Genomic DNA, 22,416 nt, shown 5'->3' on the forward strand with positions numbered 1-22,416 from the left:
GTCAGGCTTACGCAATATATTTAATTTTGCATGACCCCAAAATAACTTTATACTTGACTTGACCTACACAGCCATCTCTGGGACAGAGAGTAGATGTCATGCTGGATTTGCAGCATGCCAGAATAGTTTTTAGAAGTGAATGTGAAGAGGAACTTATCCAGCTGAAAGGACATGAGGAATTTGGATCCACGGAGTCTGATTACTCATATCGCAGTTTGTTAGGATGCTGTCGTTAACACCCTTCCTCTTTGGGAAACTCTTGTAAGCGCTGCTGACTGGCGTAAAATGTCATCGTTGCGCTGAGCTGCGGCGAGTTGTGATGAGTCAGACTGAAGGGCTGGCTTTGGGAGCGTTAAGGACTTGAATGTTATCCAAAAGGTATGTTCTCTGGTAGCACAGCGCTGCGCTGCTCTGCCCCCACACTGCTCATTAGCACTGACCAGCAACACTCGAAGCACTGCTTTCTGGCATACCTGACCATTTTTGGGGGGGGCTTCATGCAATTGTAGACTCATAGGGATGGAAGGAAGGTCAAGAGGTTGCCTAGTCTTAGACCATGCTGGATATGTTTGCCTAATTAGTTTTTTTAAAGCTTTCCGTTGAAGGAGATCCCTAGGTAGCCTTTCCAGTACTTCACTTCCCTTATAGAAAGAAAGTTTTTCCTTCCCCGGATGAACTCGGGTCGACTCTGCTTAGCCCGTAGTATCTGGCAAGCTTGCCATGCAGAGCAACCTGGATTTGCAAACAGTAAGAAATAATAGTGAAAGGAGGGAAACAGCATTGCACGTTGAACCCGTTTTGACCAACTGTGGTGTCAAATCATTCACGAAAGGTATACCCAAGAACAGCGAAACTGCACATTATCTACTTTCCCCAGAAATCAGAATCAGCGACCTTGATTGTCATGAGGCATAATACCACCCTTGTATTTTATCTTTTGTCCCTGTTTTGGAGCTGGGAATAATTGCATCTGTGTTTAGAAGGACAAGGAGAAGGATTTCAGTAGCTGTGATTTACAAAGGCATCTTTAAAAGGCATCTTACCCTTGGTACAATCTTTAAAAGACCTTGTAAAAAAATATCCCTCAATAGCTTTAGGCATTTGAACATTCATCATTGTTTTTATTTTGGATTCAGTTACAGGGCTAACCACTACATTTTAATTCTCTCTGGGATATTATCAGCTCATTTATCAAATGCAGGATAAGGATGTGGAGTTAGACTGCAGACAAGACCACAAATAAAGGCTCTTTGAAACACATTCTCAAAGCGGTAACCTGATCGGAGCTCAGAAAAAGCACAAAGACAGTCATTTCTGGGGCACACACCAAAATCAAAATATGGACACAAGAAGGGATCAAAAATAAAGAAAAGACCTTGAGAAATTCTGGGCCGGAACAAAAGAACTGGAATGCATGCAATGTCCTGCCTGTTGGTTTGTATTTAGATACTTTCCAAAACACACAAGCCGCCAGAATATTCAATATTTTACAGAAAAGATCCTGAGAATTCAGCCCGGAGGATTAATAATGTGACCATGGCTCATAGCACTGCAGAAACCACAGTGGATAAGGTCAGGCCACATGCTGGATTACAGCCTAGCCCCGTTTGTCACTTGACTCCAAGAGAAATGCAGGGCAGTGGTAGGAGCTTGTTGCTGCCCATGCCCTGCAAGCACTTGTGCGGGGCTGTGTCTTGAACAGGTTTTAAGCGGATACTGGGCTGGGCTGGACTGTCCACTGCACAGCTTTTGGGTTGGTGAGTAGCACCGGTATGGGGTGGGTGTGAAACGCACCCCAGCCTCTCCCCCTCTCTTGTCTGACTCTTAGTGGACTCCACGGTCCCATCCCACCATGCTGCGTCCCTCTAGGTTTTATCCCACAGGCTGCAGGTGCTAAGCTGAGCTCCGGCTGCTGCGCTGGGCATGACACTCGGGAAGAAACTCTTCTGCACGTGTTTCTCCTCTAACTTAGGTCACTGAAGAATTTGTACCCGTGGAAAGATTTTTTGCAGAGTCTGGACGAGGCACCTGGTTTTCAGGCTCCCTCCGGGATTTATAAAAATGCAACGGCAAGTATAAACCACCCTTCAATTCTTCTGAAGGAAGTGTGGCAAGTATATGCTTACGCACCCGATTGCTTAGCGTTAGCCCATTCTGCTTGCTGTGATTATTAGGTAGCTTTTCTTCCCTTGTGGGGTGCTGGAAGAGAGGATCTAGCTCAGCCTCTTGGAAATGGGTTTCCCACCCCATCCCCTTGGCTATTCTTGGCAGTATCATGGCTACTTGATTTGGGTTAGATCAGCATCCTTTTCCAGGTGATCAGAGGGAGCAGGGTCCTTCTCACGTCCCAGATTAATTTCCCTTTATGCTGCTTTTCTACCACTTTGCCAGGTCTCCATTCCCTTCCCAAATCCTGCTTTCTTTTGCTGGGAAGGTAAATATCTCAGCTTTGGGAGGGTCAGTGGCTCCATAGCACGACTCATTTATTCGATAGACCACATGGATAGCATAAGGCTTGACTGCTTGCTGTTGTCCCCTTCTGAGAGCCTTTGCTTTCCACCGGCCCCAAAGCCTGGCCAATGAACTTGTACCCTCGAGCACGTTGTGTCAGCCCGGTGCTAGCTAAAATGCAGCCGTCCCTGTGGCCGCAGTTAAAGAGAGCAGGATAGTTGGTGATTCGGTACAAAAACCATTTCAAACTCACAGGCAGAAAGTAGCTCTTCAGATTGGAAGTGTGCCAGGACACTGGGTTGGAAACCCTTTTCCTTTAAAAAACATCCTGGTACCGTGCGTGGTACTCATTGACCTGAGTAGAAGTCTCTTCCATAAGGCAGCATAGTCCCTTGGTTCAGTGCTAGAGAAAAGTGCCACCTACTTAATTACCAAGTCTGGCTGGTAGTTAAGTATGGTCCTGTAGTGTCAAAGTGTCCCTTGGAGGCCTCCTGTTCAAGGAGTAACTTTGCCCAACCCTGTTTGGTTTGCAAGACCTTATGGAGATGGCAAAATAAGGCACTAGGGTGGCCAAATCATGAAAATAGGAGGATGACCTGGGCAAAGTATGGGCAGGCTCTTTGCTTTCATAACACAATTCATCTTTTCCGTTTGGGCCCTGCTATGATTCCAGTTTGGGGCTTTTTCTTGAAGTCAAACTGGTGGTTCACATCCATTTGTGGAGATTTTGTGCTTGGGACAAACCGACGTGTAGCATCTTCCAGCCGAACAGAAGTTCTTTCAGTCTGATTTTGCATTCTGCTTTCTGTGCATAGGGCAGGAAGCGATAAACCCAAAGAGATGCCAAGCGATAAACCCACAGAGATGCTGGGTTGTGATTTGCCACGGCACAGCATGTACTCAGAGTGGCTGCTATGTGGACACAGAGGCTTGCAGGCCGCTGTCCTAGGTATAGTAAGGTTTTGCAGAACCAAGGTGGGATTTCCAAAATTGTGAATTGGAGAGAGTTCAGAAAAGAGCTAACAGAACGATTCAAGGCCTGAATCATTCAGAGACTTAAGAAACTCAATCTAGTTAGCTTATCCAAGACGTGTTTCTAGAGGTGACGGGATCACAGTCCAGGCATACTTACCATTTCTGATAGCAAGTGGCTGTTTAAACTAGTAGAAAAAGATATAATGAGATCCAGAGATTGATAGCTTCAGACACATTCGGACGAGAAATAAGGCACGTGTTTGAAACCAGTGAAATAACCTGGAGATGAAATGGGTTCTCCATCCTTTGAAGGCTTTTAATAAAGAACATGTCATGTCCTACAGCACACACAACAGCCCAAATAGAAATCATGGGCACAAGGGTGAAATGGGAAGATTTGGGGGTCTGCGTTCCTTCTGGCCTTAGAAGTGATTCATCTTTCTTTTAATACTCCTCATGCATACGCGTATTATTTATGTTTAATTGGATTTGCATACGAATGCATGCAACAAAGTATGCTTATCTTGGCTGCTATGTGCACGGCTTCACAGACCGCATGGAGAGCATCCACACCATCAAAGTCATCTGCTTCTAGACACGAGGGCTCTGTCCCTTCGAATAGGGCTGTCCACTTTGTGGGCTTGATCTGAGGCCCCCCCACTCCCACCTAGCCACTGCTCTCCCCATCACTTTGGCTGCAGCCAGGGTCTCCGGGCTCCCTCTCCCTCTTCCAGCTTCTCCTTCTTTCCCCTGCCCCAGGAGACGAGGTGGGGTGGCAGGCAGAGCCTGTGGGGCTGGAAGAGTCGGGGGCACCCAACCAGCAGGCGAGAGGAAGGGAAATGGCCCCCAGCCCCTTAGCAGTTGGACATCCCTGACTTAGAAGAAACAAAGCTGTGCTTGTGTGTTGGAGTCTGCAAATGCAATGTCAGATCTCGGGTCAGAGGCACTCGTGGTCTACAGGAGACTTCACACAGCAAGGGACAGATGACGACTATCAGGATTTGGAAAGGACAACGGGAGAATGAGAAATGCAATGCTGAAAGTTCACAAGCCGGGCTTCCAACTTTGGTTGCTTGTGATAGGGCTGGCTGTGCTCCGGAGGGAAGTATCTTGGGCTTAGTGGACACTGTCCGTAAGGAAGTCAGGGTAAGGTCCAGGACTGGAAGATCCTGGCTGGGGCCTCGATCCAGCAAAGCACTTATACATAGTTCCACTGGGATGACTTCCATGCTTAACGTTAAGCAGGTTATTAAGTGCTTTGCTGGCTTGTCGCCTGCCAGTGGGAGGCCTGCGAAGGAGGAGATAGGGTTGCAGGGTACAGAGGATTCCTGGTAGAGCGGTATTGCAAAGACGACGACACCAAGCAGCGTTGGAGAAGGCCCCTTGGCAAAGCACGCACCTCTTTGAGCCCAGTAATCTCTTTTGAAGTGAACTGATTCGTGTGCTCTCGCCAAACCGACTTGTGGCTTTTGCGGGAATGAATGCAGCAGATGTTAGAGCCCAGCAGATATTCAGCACACTATCACCCCCCGTCCCTATGGTGAGGCTTTGAGTTCACTCAGAGCCTCACTTGTTCCAGCAAAACGGTCTCGCGTTTTGGCTCTCTCTGTGCCAGATGGCAAGATAGCTCATTAGGGGGAAGAAAATGATAGGGTGTCAAAGATCAAGTACAGTTCAAACCAAAGCACTACACCCTCTCCCTGCAACGCGCTGGAAGGGAGTCAAGCAAGAGGCTTTGCTGCCGTCCCAGTCTCGAGAGCGCTGAGACTTGCAAGCGGGACTAAACAGTCGTGGGTAGGAAATGCGGAGAGAGACGCTAGGCAGTCAGGTGTGGTCTTCGTGGCTGAAGATACATTGCACCCTCCTGGCAAATAGCATGATCAAGGGAATCCTGCTGGCTTGCGGGGCTGCATGCATATGATAGCTGCTGATTAAAAGCTTCCTTTCGGACAAGGCGATAAAAGGGGAAGAGAGGGCTTGATACAGGCATTAACAAATCCGATCCCAAACAGAGGGCTTGAAAAAAGCACTGTAGCTGCCTCTTTTCCCATTTCCAAGTCACGTCACCTTAGGAGCAGGGCCAGGACGAGTCAGTGAGTAGGAATGGGGTTGGGGAGCGAGGAGCTGTTGGAGAACAGAGCCTGCAGTGGAGTAGCTGGTGGAGGGCTTGGCTCGCGTGGAGGAGGAGGGAACGGGCTGCGAGCAGGAGTTTTCAACCTTTTTGGGCTTGAGGTCCCTTCCATAACTGTTGTAATTGGGTAGCAGCAAATTTTAAAAACAAATGTATAGATTATAGTGCCGGCGGCCTTGCAGAGGGGCCTCACAGTGGGGAGGGGGGATTGTCCAGGTAGGGACAAGCCCGAGCCTGTGCTTAGTTTATCTCCGTATCTCCTTGCACCTCACTTGTCGTCTCCTACTTCATGACACCCCCGAGCGCCCCACTGCCCTCATTGGGAGTGCCTGCTGCCACCATGCAGCGTTTCAGCTGACTGAGAAGTGCAGGATGAAGGCCTCGGGGCTAGGAAGAGGCAGGTTGCTGGTGGTTACAATAGCTGTGATCTCCGCTTCGCCTAAACTTCACGCCTGGTTTGTGCCACTTCACTGCTGCACGTGCAACCACCACCAAGACACGAGGCCCATCTACTCCTCCTCTCTCCGCCCAGCAGATAGTCAGTATGGCTCAGAGGAGTGCAGGGCTGTGTGCTCAAGCCATTGGTATGTGCCTGGTATCCAGGTTGTAGCCATATTGGTCTTTAATTAAAGACATTTTTTTGCAAAACTCTTGTTGGTCTGATAAAAGACATCATCTCTACTATGAGTCCTGATTACCTTATGTGGGCCTGGGCATGTTTCAGGGGAAGGGTGCAGCGGAGAGGGGTGAGCAGGACAAAGTGGATCTTATTTCTTAATAGCAATCCCAAGTTCAGGAGGAGGCCGTTGTAGCTGCAGTCTCTGCATCCTGTGGACACAGGGTTTCCTAAGCTCTGCTCCTATTTCAGGTACTGCCTCCCAAAGTGTTGGGTGTTGGCTCTCTTCACCTCTGTGCCTGTTTTTCTGTAAAAGTGGGGTTTTAATGACATTTGCTTGCTGGCTGGAGAGGGGGAGAGAAGTGCTGCGGCACTAAATCAGCTGTGCGTGTAAAATACTTTGAGACTTTTGGCTCGAAGGCGCTGTAGGGAGAGGTAAAGTGCCGTTTGCTCAAGGATTCGGGTGGGATTTTTGCAGGCACGGAAATCCCACCCAAACCTCCTTTTAGCCTGGGGTGTTTTTAATGTATGTCTTGTCTCAAAAAATGGCACCAGGCAAGCTACTCCTTTCCCTCTACATGTGGTTGCTCTTATACCTCTGACCGTTGTTTATACAGGCATAACTTCTACCTTCATTGTGGTGAACGATAACTACCGTGGAGAGGGCTGTTATGCTCATACAAAAGCTTGGGTGTGGACCAGTCTCTAAACATCCACTTTTTGGGATTCAAAGTTAACTTGTATTTAACCAAAGCCTATTGGGCTACGTCCAGACGTGAATGAGTGAAACTTAATAGTCTGTGCTATACATGAGGTCAGCTTCGATGATCTAATGGTTCCTTCTGGCTTTAAAATCGATAGCAGCAGCCCCTTTCTGCGAAGCACTTGCGATGAACAGCTTCCCTACTTGTTTAAGGGACCAGACTTGTGAGCTGGAGCTCGCTCTGTTGGGGGTGGGTGTTGAAATCTTTTTCTGCTTAAAGGTAGTATTGTTAATCCTGCGCAGTAGAAATGAGTGTCGACAGCTGCTGGTACATGTCTAATGGAGCAGCAAAGCTATACAATTGAGTGCGATGCTCTACCATTCAAAGGGTAATTAATCTTTACATACTAACAGCAGGCTGGCTTCCTCTGAAATACCGTTCTACCCGGGCCAATATAGGTTTTCTAATGACTATAAACCTCGCAGACAAATGATGCGTTTCTATTATTTCCTTGCTGGGACAAAAGTGCTGCCGAAAGGTCTGCACTATAAATTAGCTCGCACGCTTACAGAAGTCAGCGATGGCATTGTCCTGATCTCCCCAACATTATTTCATACCAGTCAAGCTGTACTGTAACACTTGTGGAGCTGCCATGGTTTTTCTTTCTCCCTCACCTCCTCCCCTATATTTTTTTTCAGCCAGGATGTTTTTTCTTGCTTTTTTATTGTTCCAGTGACCTAGCAACTCCACTTCGGTGGAGTCTTGCCAGTCGACTTCCTTTCCGAGCCGTCCGACAGACTCCAGCGGCACTGCTCTCAATTGGGAGCAAAAGTTAAAATGACAACACATTAGATCTCTAAAGGACGTTTCTCCTTCCCTGCCTGCGTTTAGGGCCTGAAGGAGCTGTGCTACCTTCCAGCTACTGAACGTGGCAGGGAGACTTTAAAAACACGGGAGAAGAGGAAATGGAGCAATGGCTTTTTTTTTCTCAAAATTTTTCCTGATGTAGGAGAAAAGATGTAACCATTAAATACATTTTTGCTTGTATTCAGCCCAAGAAAAATCGGGTCTGGTGCCCTCTGGAAAACTTGGGTTGACTGGAGAAGGGTCATGACTGTACGGCCGGCAATAAAACCTGATGAATTGAGAAGAGAAGCGAGGGTGCTTTTGTAATGCCGCTTGGAAGAGTTTTTGTTTCTTTTCATTAACACTTATTTACTTAAGCCAGGTAGTAAGAAAACTGCTTATATGAAGGACTCGTTACCCCTTTCCATTCAGGGATGGGCTGAAAAAAGTCCAGCCTCCTCCAGGAAGCCTTCCCACAGTAGGGAAACCGGACCTGCCTTTCCCGGTGTTTCCTCTCCCCTGCCCCCTTTCCCCGTCTCCCCAGTACTGTCAGGCTTTTAAATTCCATCAAAATGAAGGTAAGGCACCAGCATGCACCACCCTACTTGATCCTCTTTTTGTCACGTCCCTTCCCACCTCTCCTGGGGCATGAGACCCTCTCTTTGTATTTTAAAAGGACAAACAGTGAGCTGGTGGGAAAGCCAGTCTATCCAAGACTCTTCCTTTTCACACGCAGCTCAGTCGCTCTACGGCAGGGGTGGCAGAGGTATGTCTTGCAGGCTGGATACGGCCTATGGAGACATTGCCCTCAGCCTGCAGATGGGCCTGTTATTCAGGGGCAGCCCGCTGCTCAATGGCAGCGTGTGGAGCCCTGTTGTTGATGTGTGTTAGCTGTTTCGGGGGAGCAATTCCCACGGTTGGTCTACATCTGTCCCACCGGAGGGCTGGGCCGGTTGGGTGCCCCTGCTCTATGGCAATCCTTACCAATAAAAGACTCCCTTGCCATTGTTGTTTGCTGCGTTTCTGGTTTTCCGAGGGGATACTTTAACCTACGTGCCTTGTGCTGTGCTTGAATCATTAGTCAAGTCGCTTCCCGGTCTGCGTGCACTAGTCGGTGCGAGAGAAACGTGGAAAGGATTCTCAGCACTGTAGCAGCGGGGTATGTGATTGTGGCTGCTCAGCTGGCTGTTGTAGTGCCAGTCCTGTGCAACGACCCCAGGCTCCTCCGCGCTTCCTTCGAGCTGTCACAGCAGCTCATCCGTTCCTCCGTGAACTAGCTTTAAAGCGGGCCAACTTGTGTGTGTGTTGCTTTCCAGGTGGGTTATTGCCCATTTGAAGCCCTGTCCTGCTGTGACCATGCACCTAGCCATACCTGAGTCAACTAGGGCTTAAAGCTTGCATGGAGATGTCCGCAAAGACTGCACTCATTCCTAGCCTGCGTTGTAGACAAGGCATGGGCCCAACTCTCCACTGCCCAGGTTTGTCTGTGTAAGGGCTGGGAACTTACTTGAGTTTCCACTTGGTTCTTTCTGGAAGTGGGAAAAGGTTCATTCCCCGCCACCTTCCACACCAGGGAGAGGTTTCAGTCCCTGACTCCTCAGGATCTCAGCCATCCATGCAGACAGCCTGGGCCAGCCAGTGACATCTGTATGAGGTTATGGGGCGAGTGGTGCTGTGTGTGCAAACACTGATCCTGGTAGCGTCGGCTCTCATTGGTGTGTCTTGCAGGTGTGAATTGGGAACAGAACGTGATAGAGATGAGTTGTTCCCTCCTACCTTGTTGAATCTAGTCGCATGGGAGACGTTAGTGGAGTGTGAGAGAGGGCAGGGGTATAAACTATAGAGCCAACACTGCACAAAGTCCCAATGGTCTATTGTATACTCTCCTCTGCCTGCAAAGGCATGGGGAGGAAGTGTGTCAGGGGGGAGCATGAGTGAGTGATAGGATTACAGTGGTATAAAGCAAGGTATATTGTCTCTACACATTTCCTTGTCTCCTTACTGGAGATACACAACACCTCTCTAGAGAGTGCAATGTTATTGAGCTTTTTAATGCAAATGTTGGTGAGAAATAAAGCTATGTCATGGGTATCAGACACTGGGTTATGTTTAATACATTTTCCCCGAAGTGGTGAATTTTAAGAGATCAGTGATTTTTTGGGGTGCTCAGTTTTATAAGCTCAACTCATATTCTGAAGAGCAGGCATTGTCTTCATCTGGAGTTGTCTGAACTCTGCCCTTTGAACTTCTAGGCCTTTTGTTACCTGAAAGTGGTCACCCATGCTAGGGACAGAAATTACACACAAACCGGTATAAGTGCTTGGAAACCAGTTCAAATCTGTAACACAACAAAAGTTCAGTGCACATAAACCGCTTTCAAAATGGCCAAACCTGATTTAAGATAAACCTGAATGGATGCAGTATCAGACCTCACTGATTTCGATTAAATTGGTTTCTTGAGCTTCTGTCCCAGATCCCCTCCACATTCAAGTTAATTCACAGTCCCCCAGCATCCCAGGATGCTTTGCACCTCCCCTGCAACCTCTCCCCCCCCACACACACACAGGGTGGGTGGGCTAGCCTTGGCCTAAGCGGTCTGCTCCAGCCCAACAAGGAAGTGTGCTCTAGTGCCCCCTGGACTTTGGTCTGGGCCACTGCAGGCATGTGGCTGTATTTCCGGAATCAAAAGTGAATGTCTGTTCACTTGCTTATCGGTTCAATCTGTGCAGCTTGGCTAGCCTGCAAAGATTGAATCGATCCAGACTCTTGCTTTTTGACTGTCTGTACTTAGTTCCAAAGTTAGAGGCTACTGTTTGAAGTTTTGAACTCAATGCCTAAGTTTCCTCTATTTTAAAATGGTGATAATGATACTCACCTGGAGGCTAAAGTGTCATTTCTGATTGTAGATTGCTCCTAGAGTGGAACATGCTATGGGAGTGTAGAGCATTACTGTAACACTGCTGAAGTTTTTATTTACACATAGTTGCTTAATACCGTATAAAGGGAACCATGATGAACATTGCCATTCAGAGCATCCTGAATAAAGCAACCCGTAAATGCATGTGTTTAGTAGCTACAAAATACTGATGTCCCCGTTGTCCCTTCCTGCTCCAGGAACCCTGATGTAAAAACCTGCCGACCGTCTTTAGCCAGCACTGCAGGCCTGATGTAAGAAGGCTGTGGTCGTTACCTTTAATGGCTAATTAAATCATCCAAACCTAAAATGAGGTTAAAATGATTGAGCCGTAATTTCATTGCAGCCTTGCACAATTGTTTTACACAGTGTAGAAGTCCAACTTCAGGTACAAAATATGCAGATGAGGCTGCTGGCAAAGTGAATGAACTGTTGCCAGCTTGTCATCCCAAGTGAGTACCGCTTTGCAAGCCTGCTTTATCACAGCCTGAAATCCTGGGCCAGTGTCTGCCGTGTATTAAATTACATGCTCTGAGGTGCTGGGGGCACATTTCTAAGACTCATTCAAATAAAGAGCTGGGATCAGGTTCAGAGTTTGAAGTTGCCAGGTTTGGAGGCAGACAGGGAGGGGACTTTCAGCCCTGCAAAGGGGCCACCGTTCCTTTGAGGGTTTCTTCTTCCTGCTTCTGCAGTTCCTAGTCTTTCTCCTGCCAGTCACTGCAGTCAGGAGAAAGGGAAACCGAGATAGCCCAACAGAGCCAAACGGTCTCTGCTTTACGCAGTGTCACCTTCCAGGGTAAGTGCCGCACCTGGGTTCACTGCCAGGTTTTCTTTGTTCCCACGTGCAATGCTTGTACTGTGTAACGGAGACTGGTCGGCCCGGGTTGGCAGGAGCGCTCACCAAATGGCGAGCGGAGTCAGGGCTTTCCTAGAGAAGCTATGGAGAGCCACCCAGAGCCCTTTGATTTTCTCTCAGGCTCCCAGAGATCAGGAACCTCTGGATGAGCAAAATCCCAGTTTTTCTACAAGGTGCTTGGAAGTTTGTGACAAATGTTCTTGGGTGAGAGCGAGTGAGTTTGCAGTTGTCACAACCTGGCTGAATTGTCAGACTTGATTTTTTTTTCTCTACCATCCAAAGACTGGTTTCCCACTTAGGGGGGGAAAAAACAACTGGAGATAGGTTCCCCACTGTCGTGGTGCTCTGGGTCCCTGTCCTGGCGAAGAGTGTCTGGTCTGGCCCACGGGTATGTATAGACCGTGTTCACACGTCTCACTCAGATGCCATCCTTATACTTCACTCCACCATCTTTCAGTGGCTCGGGGTACAAGGCAACCTCTTCAAGCCTCTTTACGAAAACCCCAGCCTGCCTGACATAATAGATAGTTGGAACATGACTTAAAACAAGGGAGTGTTCTCCCTTTGTGGCGCCCGGAGCGCTGACCTCGGAGACCGGAGTCAGGGCGTTGCTGTTGGGCAGTCCCTACTTCTCTTATCAGCCCGCTAGAGACTGCCCTTTGGGGCACAGGACAAGCCCGGTCTGTTTACCCAAGCGCTTACTTGAGATCGGACATGATAAGAGGGAGGTCGTCCCAAAGTTGATGTCTGGACATGGTGGTCCTGGATGCTGCCTCCCATCGTTACTGCCACGGAGAGCTGTGCAGAGCTGAGGGATTTGCCTGTAGATTCCAGCTGGCATTAGCAGGATATTTCCTATCCATTGATTATGCTTTTAAGGGGGTTTTTTTTGTTTTGTTTTCCACCTGGTTAAAAAAAAAAACCTTGTTAGAAATTAAAAAGCGGTTAACTAGAAGAACCTTTGCATTCTTTGCATAGTTCGTGCACACAGGGGACCCTTGGGAAGGAATATCATGTTTACGCTGAATTGCCCAGTTGAAAGTATGAAAAGGTTTTCTGCTTTGGGGTGTTTTTTTTTTTCTTCTTTCTTTTGCTTCTTTCAGGGCAAGAACAAGGAAGGAAACTGAAAATCCCAGAGAGCCCTGGACAGGCCAGATTTAGGGCTGTAGCTTTTGTTCACACAAACTCACTTGGCTCCCAAACAGCCTCCACCCATAATCATTACATCCGCAGCAGTGTTTCAAAACATAACACTGAGCCATTTTCCTGGTAGCTGATAAAGATGCAAGCAGAAGTATGTGCCACCTCGTGAAGCCTGGCAGCTTCAGCAGGCAGAGGTCCTAGGGCGCTTGTCCACGTGATTGGGGTTTAATCCCCAAGGTTTTATTTTGTGCCCCTTAAATTGAAATGGTGGGGCATAGAATAAAACCCTGAGGACTAAACCATTTCAATTTTTCCATCATGTTACGGTGAGGGGCCTGATCCTTTTTTTATTGGTTTGGGTTTTTCTGTCGGAGCTGGAGCCTGCCTGTGGCCAGGGGGGCGGGCAGGCCGAACAGCCCCTGAGCTGTGGGGGGCCCTGGTCCTTGCCTGCATGGCAGCAGTGCCCTCCAGGGCCACCCAGGTGGGCTGCTCGCGAGCCAGGTGCTGCCCCAGTTCGGAGGCAGCACTCAGCCCGATGCAACTGGTCCCTGAATGTGGCTGCTGGAAACCCACCAGGCTCTGCTCCCGGGAACAGCTGCTTGGGCCGGATGCTGTCTCCAAGCTGGGGCAGCCCTTGGCCCACTAGCAGCCTGCCCAAATGGCTTGGGGGGGCTTCATCACAGTGGAGGGAAGGACCAGGCAGATTGGCCCCCAGCCATGGGCGAGGTGGGCAGGCTGTGCCCGGCAGGGAAAAAAAAAAGATCGGGATTTTCACCGCTTCTGCCTTTAGCAGGAGCCTGCTGAAGGTGGGAGTGGCGAGGGGCCTGATCCTTTTCTTCCGTGGAGCCTGCCTGCCTCTCCCATGGCTGGGAGGTGAGCTGACAGCTGCATCGTTCATAGACATTAGGGCTGGAAGGGACCTTGGAAGATCATCCAGTCGTTGCAATTTGCATCATCGTACAAGTCGTATGCGAGTCGTATCATCACCGAGTCGTTGCAGTTTGCAGAGTTGCAAACTGAACTACATCCAGATGTAGTTTAGTTTGCAATGATGCAAAGTCATTTACCCCCCCCCCCCCGAGTCTTGCACATGTCCACTGTGGTGCCATTCAGCTACACAAAGTGAGATTTTCATCACGTGTACTTGTTAATGACGTCACGTGTACAAGCGCCCCAGCTCTTTTCTTTATTAGATTTTTGGTAGTCTAACCTAGGTCTTAAAGCTTTTCTGTGGCCTGCCAAATTGCTTTCTAAGTTTAGATTATTCCCTGTGTCCCATGGTGATGCTAAGATTACATGATTTAACAGATGTGAGCTTTATAGTTACAGCTCTGGTTCCTCATGAGAGATGTGCTTAAGATTGTACAGTGCTTAGTTCAGCACGGGCTGGTCCCAGAAGGCTGTAGCACTTGCAAAATACCACCTCCTCCTTCACACACAGCATCGCCCCACAGCTGCACCAGACAATGATCTTCTCCTTCCACTATTCATTTCTCCTTAAGTGAGCTATGAAGGAAATTGGGCATGTGGGGGGAAATGATTGCGTACATGACGGAAATGTAGACCTTAGTTAAGATTAAGAAGGGCTCTTCTGGAAGACAAAGTGACTCTTATGGTTTTATTTTATAAACACAGATTTAATTTTTGCTACCTAATTGGAAGGAGAAAATCTCTCGAGGTTAATTTAGGAAATCCCTTCTCTGGGAGAGTGAGGATCAGTTTTCACATGAGTAAATAGGCCATACATTGGCAGATCAGCTCATGTGGCATTTTTTTGTGACGGGCTAGCCTAAGACTCTGGCCAAGTTCCAGCTCCGGTGGTCCTATTCTGCCTGGTGGTCCTCTACCTCCCTGGCATGTTATAGCAATTCATTATGCTTTACTTCCTCTTCTAAACTTTTACGGCTTGCTCCTTTTGGAGTCATTTTGAGTTTCGCCATTGACTTTTCTGGACCAGGACTGGCTTGGGCACTTATCACCCTGTGGCAGTGGACATTCAGACAAGTTAGTAAGGGGTGAAAGGATGCGGGTCTTATTGTGCAACATCTGTTCTCTTCTTTCATCGAAGGCTAAACTAGCTTGGTTTTCCTGCCACCCAAATTTGGGCAGTTATTACAGAGCAGCTGACAGGATAAGTCCTCTCTCGCTTTTATATGCTGGTGAACTGTTTGTATACCCAGACCTTACAAAATGCTACGTAGCGATAGGCCTGTGTGATCAAAACAATACGACAACTTGTGTCGAATGTTTCCAGTTGTTTTGATTTTAAAAAAATCGCTCCCCAAAATAAGATTCATAAAAAAATGTTGAAATGTTTGATTCTTCCTTACTTGAAAAGATATTTTGTTTCAAACTTTATTGCGGTTTGACTCAAGGATCTAAACAAAAGGCTCAAAATGTAATTAAACATTTTGAGTTGAGCAAAATACTTTCTTTCCACTTTTTGATTTGCTAAACAAATAACAAAAATCATTTGAATGTTTAAATATTTTATTTAAATGTTTAAATACATGTAAATAAAAACAAAATATGACAAGTCTGCATGCCTCTTCCATAAACTTTGGCTTGCAGGTCACATACTTGCTTATATAAAGAATGAATCAGTGGGAAAACCTTTAACTTGTGAGATCAAGCTATATGACTAGCACAGTAGGTCATGGATTTATTAAGGCCTTGGTCCTGTGGGGAATTCTTAGGCAATATATTATTCATCATTCAGTATATTATTTATTTCCTAACATACTAAAAATGCCAAACTAATAATAATCTGCAAATATTAAGCCACATAGTTGCTTAAATAAATTGTTGTAGTTCTCCCTGTAGGTAGGAAAAAAAGCTCTATTTAGTACTATTGGAAATCCACATATGTTAGAAGTTATATTAATCATCAAGAATAAAACTCTTTGTAGAAAATTACTGAAGTTCAGATGCAAGGTTTCATTGTAATGCATGGGTTAAATCCTAGTGTTTCCTTTGCTGGGTTTCCCTCTGGTGTTGGAGGACACTGTGTAGTTGAAGGCCCTGACTTTAGCAGAGATCTAAAAACCCAAGAACCCAATGAAAGATCCCTTGGGAAAAATAGGGGATCAAATTCCAATATAGATACTTATATCCAGCCTGTGGGAGTTTTCTTTTGGGGTTAACCATATTGGCCTGGGGCTATGTGATAGACAGAGTCTTTTGGGTTGAGTTGATCTCTTTTATTAGACCAACATGGAGGTTGGTAGATGAACATCAGCCCACCTCCAAGTTGGTCTAATAAAAGATATCAACTCGACCCAAAAGACTCTGTGTATTATATATCCAGGCTAGGTAGTTCCCCATAGTTTGAGCTGGAGATTGGTGGTCTCATCCTTAATTTCCGGTCCTAAATCCGTTCTGTAATGTTCTGCACTAGAAGTGACTGCTGGGCCCAACTGCGTTACCTGTTGTGTGGGTTTTCTGAATAGAAGGAGTTATAAAATGGTAAGAGATGAGTTCAGGCTTGGGCCTGAACCGCAAAGGGCTCTAAACCATGGCTTCTAGATACAACCAGAAAATAAGGATGATGCAGAAGCAAATTCCTGCCCCCACCCCGTGTACCTCCTTGGCTCCCTGGCTCTGCAGAGGAGAGGGACATCATCCACAGTACTCCTCGGTGGAGCAGAGCACACTTAAGCCCGGCGGCCGGCCCGCAGGTCGGCGCAGAGAGGCCACAGCTTCAATTGCTTGCTCCATACCCGAGTCCAACACGCTGCTCAGAGCTGCAGTCGGGGGATCTGGATGCAGCAGGGTGGCAAATCTTATTCCTTCCTCCCGTCCTCTCCCCGGCCCCGCAGTGGGGCTCGAGCACCATCTCCCAGTGTTAGCAGCCAGGTGTTTCACGACAGGGGGCTTGAGTGATGCCTGTTGAAAATGTTGTGATTAGCATTTAGATGAACAGCCATTTCCACAGCGGCACAACTGACATTTGAGACGAGCCTCAATTATTGACGGGAACTTAGGCAAGGCGGGAATGAGAGGGATTGTGGCACTCCTGCCAGGTATGGAATTACTGGTGAGGCCGAAGGTCCAGCTGCGTTGTGTACACATATAAATAGATCTGCCTGCCTGTGCTTTAAGAATTGCCCCAGCTCAGCACAGAGCAAGGTTGGAAACAGCGGCCGCAGGGTCTGAAAAACTCTGCTGGGACATGAGCTGTTTATCCCGGACATGCATACGTAGCACGCGCTTTACCCTTGCGGAGGAAACGCAGCTCTTCTAATAGCAATGTCGGGTTAGCTCCATTGCTCGTTTGAACTGGAAATGAAAACGCCGAGGTGACAGGTGATGCGACAGTTTTGCATTGCAATGGAAATATTTCTCTTGTCGGCCGTTGGCAGTGAAGAGCGCTTTTAAACCAAAGGCAACAGCTTAGCTTGTGATGAAATCATTCGTGACACTCCTGTACCTGAGCTCTGGGCCTGTTATGGGATTAGCCTTTCATAGAGCTAAAGAGGCCAGATGGCCCCGTATTTATTTCATTTTGGAAGACAGTCTAGGCTGTTGTGCTCAAGCTGAGCATCATCGTTGAAGACCAGTTTCTGAAAGCGAGACACAACACCTATGTGATGGGCCCAGATCTCTTCTATACCTGGCGACAGACTGAGCAGTCATGCAGACATCAGTCCTGTTTGAGTCCTTCGTCCTGTCTCTGAAAACTCACATTGGCCATAAGAGTATCATCCTTTCACGCCACAGCCCAGACTTTCAAAGCATCTGTGCCCACAGGAACGGTTGCCCAGGCCTGCGTTGTCACACATCTGCCCTTGAGGACTTTTTGGCCAAAACGTCAAGCGCTGCTCTGCTCTGAACGGTTTGTGTGAACATCATCATGCTCAGTAGGCGCGCTCACTGACTCTCTTCAGAGCCAGATTTACACGACAAGTATAAGTTTAATTATTTTTTTATTCCGGTCAAGGCTGCAGATCCAAACGAGCGTGGAGAAAATGAGCTGAAATTGGCCCTGAGAGCATGAACCGGATCCTAGGGTGGCTCGTGCGCATTGGGGGTGAAGGTCCAACTCTAGGGTTGGATCCTGAAGGTGGTGGCACCGCACAGTCTGCACAGGCAGCAACCTGAAGAGGATGAAGAAGACGAGATGTGGCTTGGCCCTACACACCAGTGAGGTTGTGCCAGTGGGAGACAGCCCAGGCATGCCTGACTTTTGCACCTCGGGGTGATCTTGCAGATGGAAAAAAAAATGCCACCTCCCTTAATGTCTGAACAGATGCCCTTGGATCCAGAGTCACTGAGAAACAGTCGAATAGACAGCTCCGCGGTACATTTTGAGAGCAGAGGCTCTCAAACGTGCTGTATTTCTTTGCACACTTTTCCATGTGACAGGATTGTAATATGGCTTGCAAAGCACCCCGCTGCTAGTTCAGTGACAAATTACTCGGTCACCTGGGAAAGCAGATTTCACTCAATCTATATTCAGCCCTCAAGGGATTTTTTTTTTCCAGTGCTTGCTACTTGGCATTTATTGTGTGCTGTGGAAAGGGATGCTGCTGCACGGCGAGAGCTTGTCTCAGCGCTTTACCCGCACGCAGGGGGACCCGCTCGTGCCCATCTCAGAGCGGTTAGACAGGGAGGGCCGCAGAGATGAATGCAGCGCGCTGACCACCAGCGCACCCGCAGTTTTCAGCTTCAGGGCTGCTCAGAAAGGGCTATGGACGGCAATTACAATCTGGGTATTGACTTGCAAATGAATGTGCCAAGCCTCCTGCTGTGCTTCAGAAAGCCCCCATATCCCAAATGGCCATAACAAGCAGCTTGTTAAATGGGAGCAAGGCTGGCTTGTTGTGACAGCCTGGGATGGGAGAACTGGGACACTCGGTGTGCTCATTTGCATGGAAACAACAGCTGAATGCAAAAAGCCTTCATCGGATGATGTCAAGACACTCGGCAGCCTCTGCCCTACTATTGTTGGTGTCTGTGTGTGCTCGGCACCGTGTGCACACACAGGAAACAGCGCCTACTGCAAGGTGTTTGCTATCGAGACAGCTCTCGTCATCTGAAGTTGGCAAATTAACACTGAAACTCCTGCATGGAAAGGGAGATAAAATCACCCGCGGCTGAAATGACACCACCTCCATGAGATGAGCATCTTTTCAGCAAAGCTATTACAAGGGGAAATTACCATGATCTGAAAGAGGGCACTTGGTGCCTCAACGCTTAGCTAACGTCTCTCTCAGCTCTACAGTTCACCCAGTAAAAGATAAAACCAAAAACCCCCTTGTTTCTTGCCTATTTCCCGGACTGTCATGGCTATTTCCCGGACCGTCATGGCTACAACGCAACATTAGGCAGACAGGCTTAATTGCCCCAGTGAAATTTGTTCAGGGCCTCTGCTCTCGTGGGGAGCACTAGGGGAGTACAGGAAAGTTTTATTTTTCTTTCACATCAGAACCTGCCACATCCTCCGTCGTCCTCCGTGGGCTCGTCCCCAGACACCCTGTCTTTGGTTGCTGGGGGAGGACCGATGGGGGCAGGCCATGCTCTGTAGCTATATGGCGCCCAGTGCAATCGCGAGTCCGGGTGGGGATGCAGGCTGCCCTTCTCCTGTCAGATTTTTCCTGATGTTTAGGAGACTCCAGATGTACTCCCCAGTTGCTTCTCTGTTGTCTCAACGTGGTGAACCAGACCCGTCCATTTGCCACACTTCGCACACAGCAGTCAGATCCTCGTGGGGTTTTGCTTCATCAGGTGGCTGTCCCAGAAAGTAGCATCAAGTATTGGGGCGCGTATGGAGAAATGGACTTGGGGCGTCATTCTTCGTTTCAGATGAAGTGGACGAGACTTGGTCTTAGCTTTAGGTTCATTGTCGGGACCGTTTCAACCCCAAACACCAGCCAAGCCTCCAGGGCTGCAAGCCCAGATGAACCAACCTTGCTAGTTTGTGTTCATGATCTGAATCTCTTAAGTTTTGCCCAATCTTGGGGAACAAACATAGGTGGTAGCCTGAATTCCTCCATTCAGTCTCATCTAAACTCTTCATGGCAGCTACAGTTTGAAGCTGTGGTCAGAATGGTATTGGGCTACATAAGGGTAAAACTGCAGCTATAATACACGGTCACGCTGCTGTCAGCAGTTTATGCTGAACCAAAAAAGCTGACTAGCCTCTTCCATCCCTACTTATGGCCATTTTTAAAGGTATTAAGGCTGCTAAACATGCAGACAGATGCCTTGGGCATTTTTCAAAATAGCTCCCATTGATTCCCTGGGGAACAAGGAGTCTCAGCAGCTCTCATGACATTTCAGCCCTGTTCCACCGCTAGGATGGAGACTTTCACCACTGCAGATGTCTGAGATCTCTTGGAGACTTTTTTTTTTTCCTACTAACATCTTGCCAGAGCCACTTGTTAGGTTGCTATGCTATCAAACTTGGATATATTTAGGTTGGAAATTAGAAGGTTTCTAACCATCAGAGGCCTGAGGTTCTGGAACAGCCTTCTAATGGCAATACAGCAGGCAAAAAAAACCAACCCCAAAACCAAAACTTTTAAATTGGAGCTTGATCAGTTTATGAAAGGGATTATATTGTGTGGTTACCAGTGGTAGGTAGCAAGGGACTGGACTTGGTCACTCAGGAGATAAATGTTGGTCCTCTGCTTCTGTCTTCCAATAGAGATTTAAGGCCCAAATATTCAGAAATAGGCACACTTTAAGGAGGGACACAGCTCCTGACTTTCAGAGGACCTGAGAAGGTAGGGTATTAATATCATCAGTGTTAAAGTAATAACACACATCTCTGGCCCCATGGACTAAGCAGGTATTTGGGGAGCAAGTGCCGTTCCCCTTTCTGCAGTAGGCAGCAGCAAAGATTTGTCCTTAGTATATTGGGACCTCATTTTTGGCTGGCAGAATATGCCAACCTGTGATTTGGGATTGTATTTTCAGTTTATTGTTATCCAGGCAGATAAAAAATCCTGAACTCCAGGCATTTAAAGCCACTGAAAATCCGGTACAGGATGCCCACTGTTAAATAGGTATCATTGTTGGGGTCCAAGACCAAATTGCATTGACGTGTTACCAGTTTTTCTTATACATATCAGATTAGAAATACTTTCAGTAATTTCTCCCTTAGGATGTTCATTTTGCCCTTTGCAAAAGCTGTTCCACCAAACTGTTTCCCAAATGAAGTGAAGGACAAATTTAGGTTGGCTTCTGTTGCTGCATGCATGCTGAGTACACAATGTGACATTGGGGGTTATATTCTGAACTCATTTGCATTCATGTAAATCCAGAGTCAGGCTGTAGATTTCAGCTTAAATTGCTCCAGGTTTCCTGCGGTGTCGTTGTGACCAGAGCTCAGTTTTTTATGTTGTTACGATGAGACGAATCTTTATGCTTCATGCAGATTCAGTGTTAAGTTTTTTAACTTCCCTGTGTTGTCCCTTTCAGTCATTGGAAGTGGCCATCGGACAATTCGAAGTTCCGATGCTGAAATAAGGACATCTAGTTCTCCCGTGGCCAACATGGACAATCTGACCACATTGGGCTCGAGTGTTGAGAGGACTTTGCTATCTGTCACAAACAGCACAGTGCCCGCAGCTACAACAGAAAGCGTCATCTCTGACACTGAAAAAATCAGCTCTGTGCATCTGACGGAGCACTTCTCAGTAGACCAGAACAGAAGTAGTAATATTTCTTCAAGTGACGTGGATACCACTGAGCTTGGAGTTGTGCCTGTGGTTACACGTTCTTCCAAGACGCCAACGGACTCATCTGCCCAAAGTGAACATGCAGGTAGGTTTTATCCTTCATAAGTGCAGGAGGCTCGGTAAATCCCACCCAAGCCTCTGAAACAAATGCAAGCAACATTTTCTAAGGGACTCATGCTCAGTTGCTGGCACCTGGGCATATCTGTGTTACTGTTTGTAGTAGGGCAGCTGCCACGTCTGCCCACACCAGCCATGTACATTGAAGCCTCCAGTTTGTCCACTGGACATGTTCTTGGGAGCTTTGCTGGAAGTTGAACTTTGTTTTATTTTGCGCTCCCTGCACCATGTTCAGGACTTACCCTTGTCTGCAGGGACAAGAATAAGGCAGCAGCAATTCCACAGCTACCTGTGCCTGACGGCCAGCCCTTCTGCGTCCCACTTCTTGTCTTGACTGCTTGTAATTAATGCTGCGCCCAGGGGGAGAGAGGAGTAGGAGGCAGGCTGATTCCTAGAAGTCTGCTCGAGAAATAGGAAGCATAGGCTGCTTGCAGATGTTAAAAAAATCCCAAAAGGTGCTTTACTTTAAACTCAGCGTGCTCCCACGCCAAGCCCAGCACATGCCCAGAAAAAGCAACACGTTAACTGGACCCAGCTTGCCCAATGTCTGTAAAGAACAGGTGCTTTAGCAGGGCTTTCTGGCACTTTTATCTAATAACTGATTAAATCAGCTGTTAAATAAAAGCCCCACTGAAGTGCCTGCTCTATACAGATGCTGCAGAGCCAGGTCGAAGTAACGCGCTGCTTCTTTTGGTAAAGCGTGGGGTTTTTTTTAAATGTCTGGAAGCCACTGTAACGTGCAGCAAGCATTAGGTAACATATGGGAGGAGTGGTTTGTGGGCTAGCTGCGGACTACCCTCGGGTTCAGCTCTAATTGGCAGCAAGGGAATACACAAGTTTTCTGAGACAAGGATCTGAAATCCATGGGATGATTTGGATCCTTTTGTTCGTGGGCTCTTAAAAGAGATACTTGATATTCTTGACTAACCAGTAACCCAGTGGGAAGGAATCTTATTGTTTAATTTACATTTACTGTCTA

The 22,416-nt window shown here is 47.6% G+C and overlaps 1 protein-coding gene across 2 annotated transcripts in view; it reads left to right on the forward strand.

The window, feature by feature from the left end:
* Positions 1-22,416, forward strand: part of HEG1 (heart development protein with EGF like domains 1) — an 80,314-nt gene that overhangs the window by 9,093 nt on the left and 48,805 nt on the right. For both annotated transcript variants that reach the window (XM_019480382.2, XM_014599304.3), the window contains exon 2: positions 21,061-21,405. In XM_019480382.2, coding sequence (XP_019335927.1) covers positions 21,061-21,405 — 345 coding nt within the window. The remainder of the gene's footprint in view (positions 1-21,060; positions 21,406-22,416) is intronic.

This window comes from Alligator mississippiensis, chromosome 4 (genome assembly GCF_030867095.1).
Source record: "Alligator mississippiensis isolate rAllMis1 chromosome 4, rAllMis1, whole genome shotgun sequence".
NCBI classification, from domain to species: domain Eukaryota; kingdom Metazoa; phylum Chordata; order Crocodylia; family Alligatoridae; genus Alligator; species Alligator mississippiensis.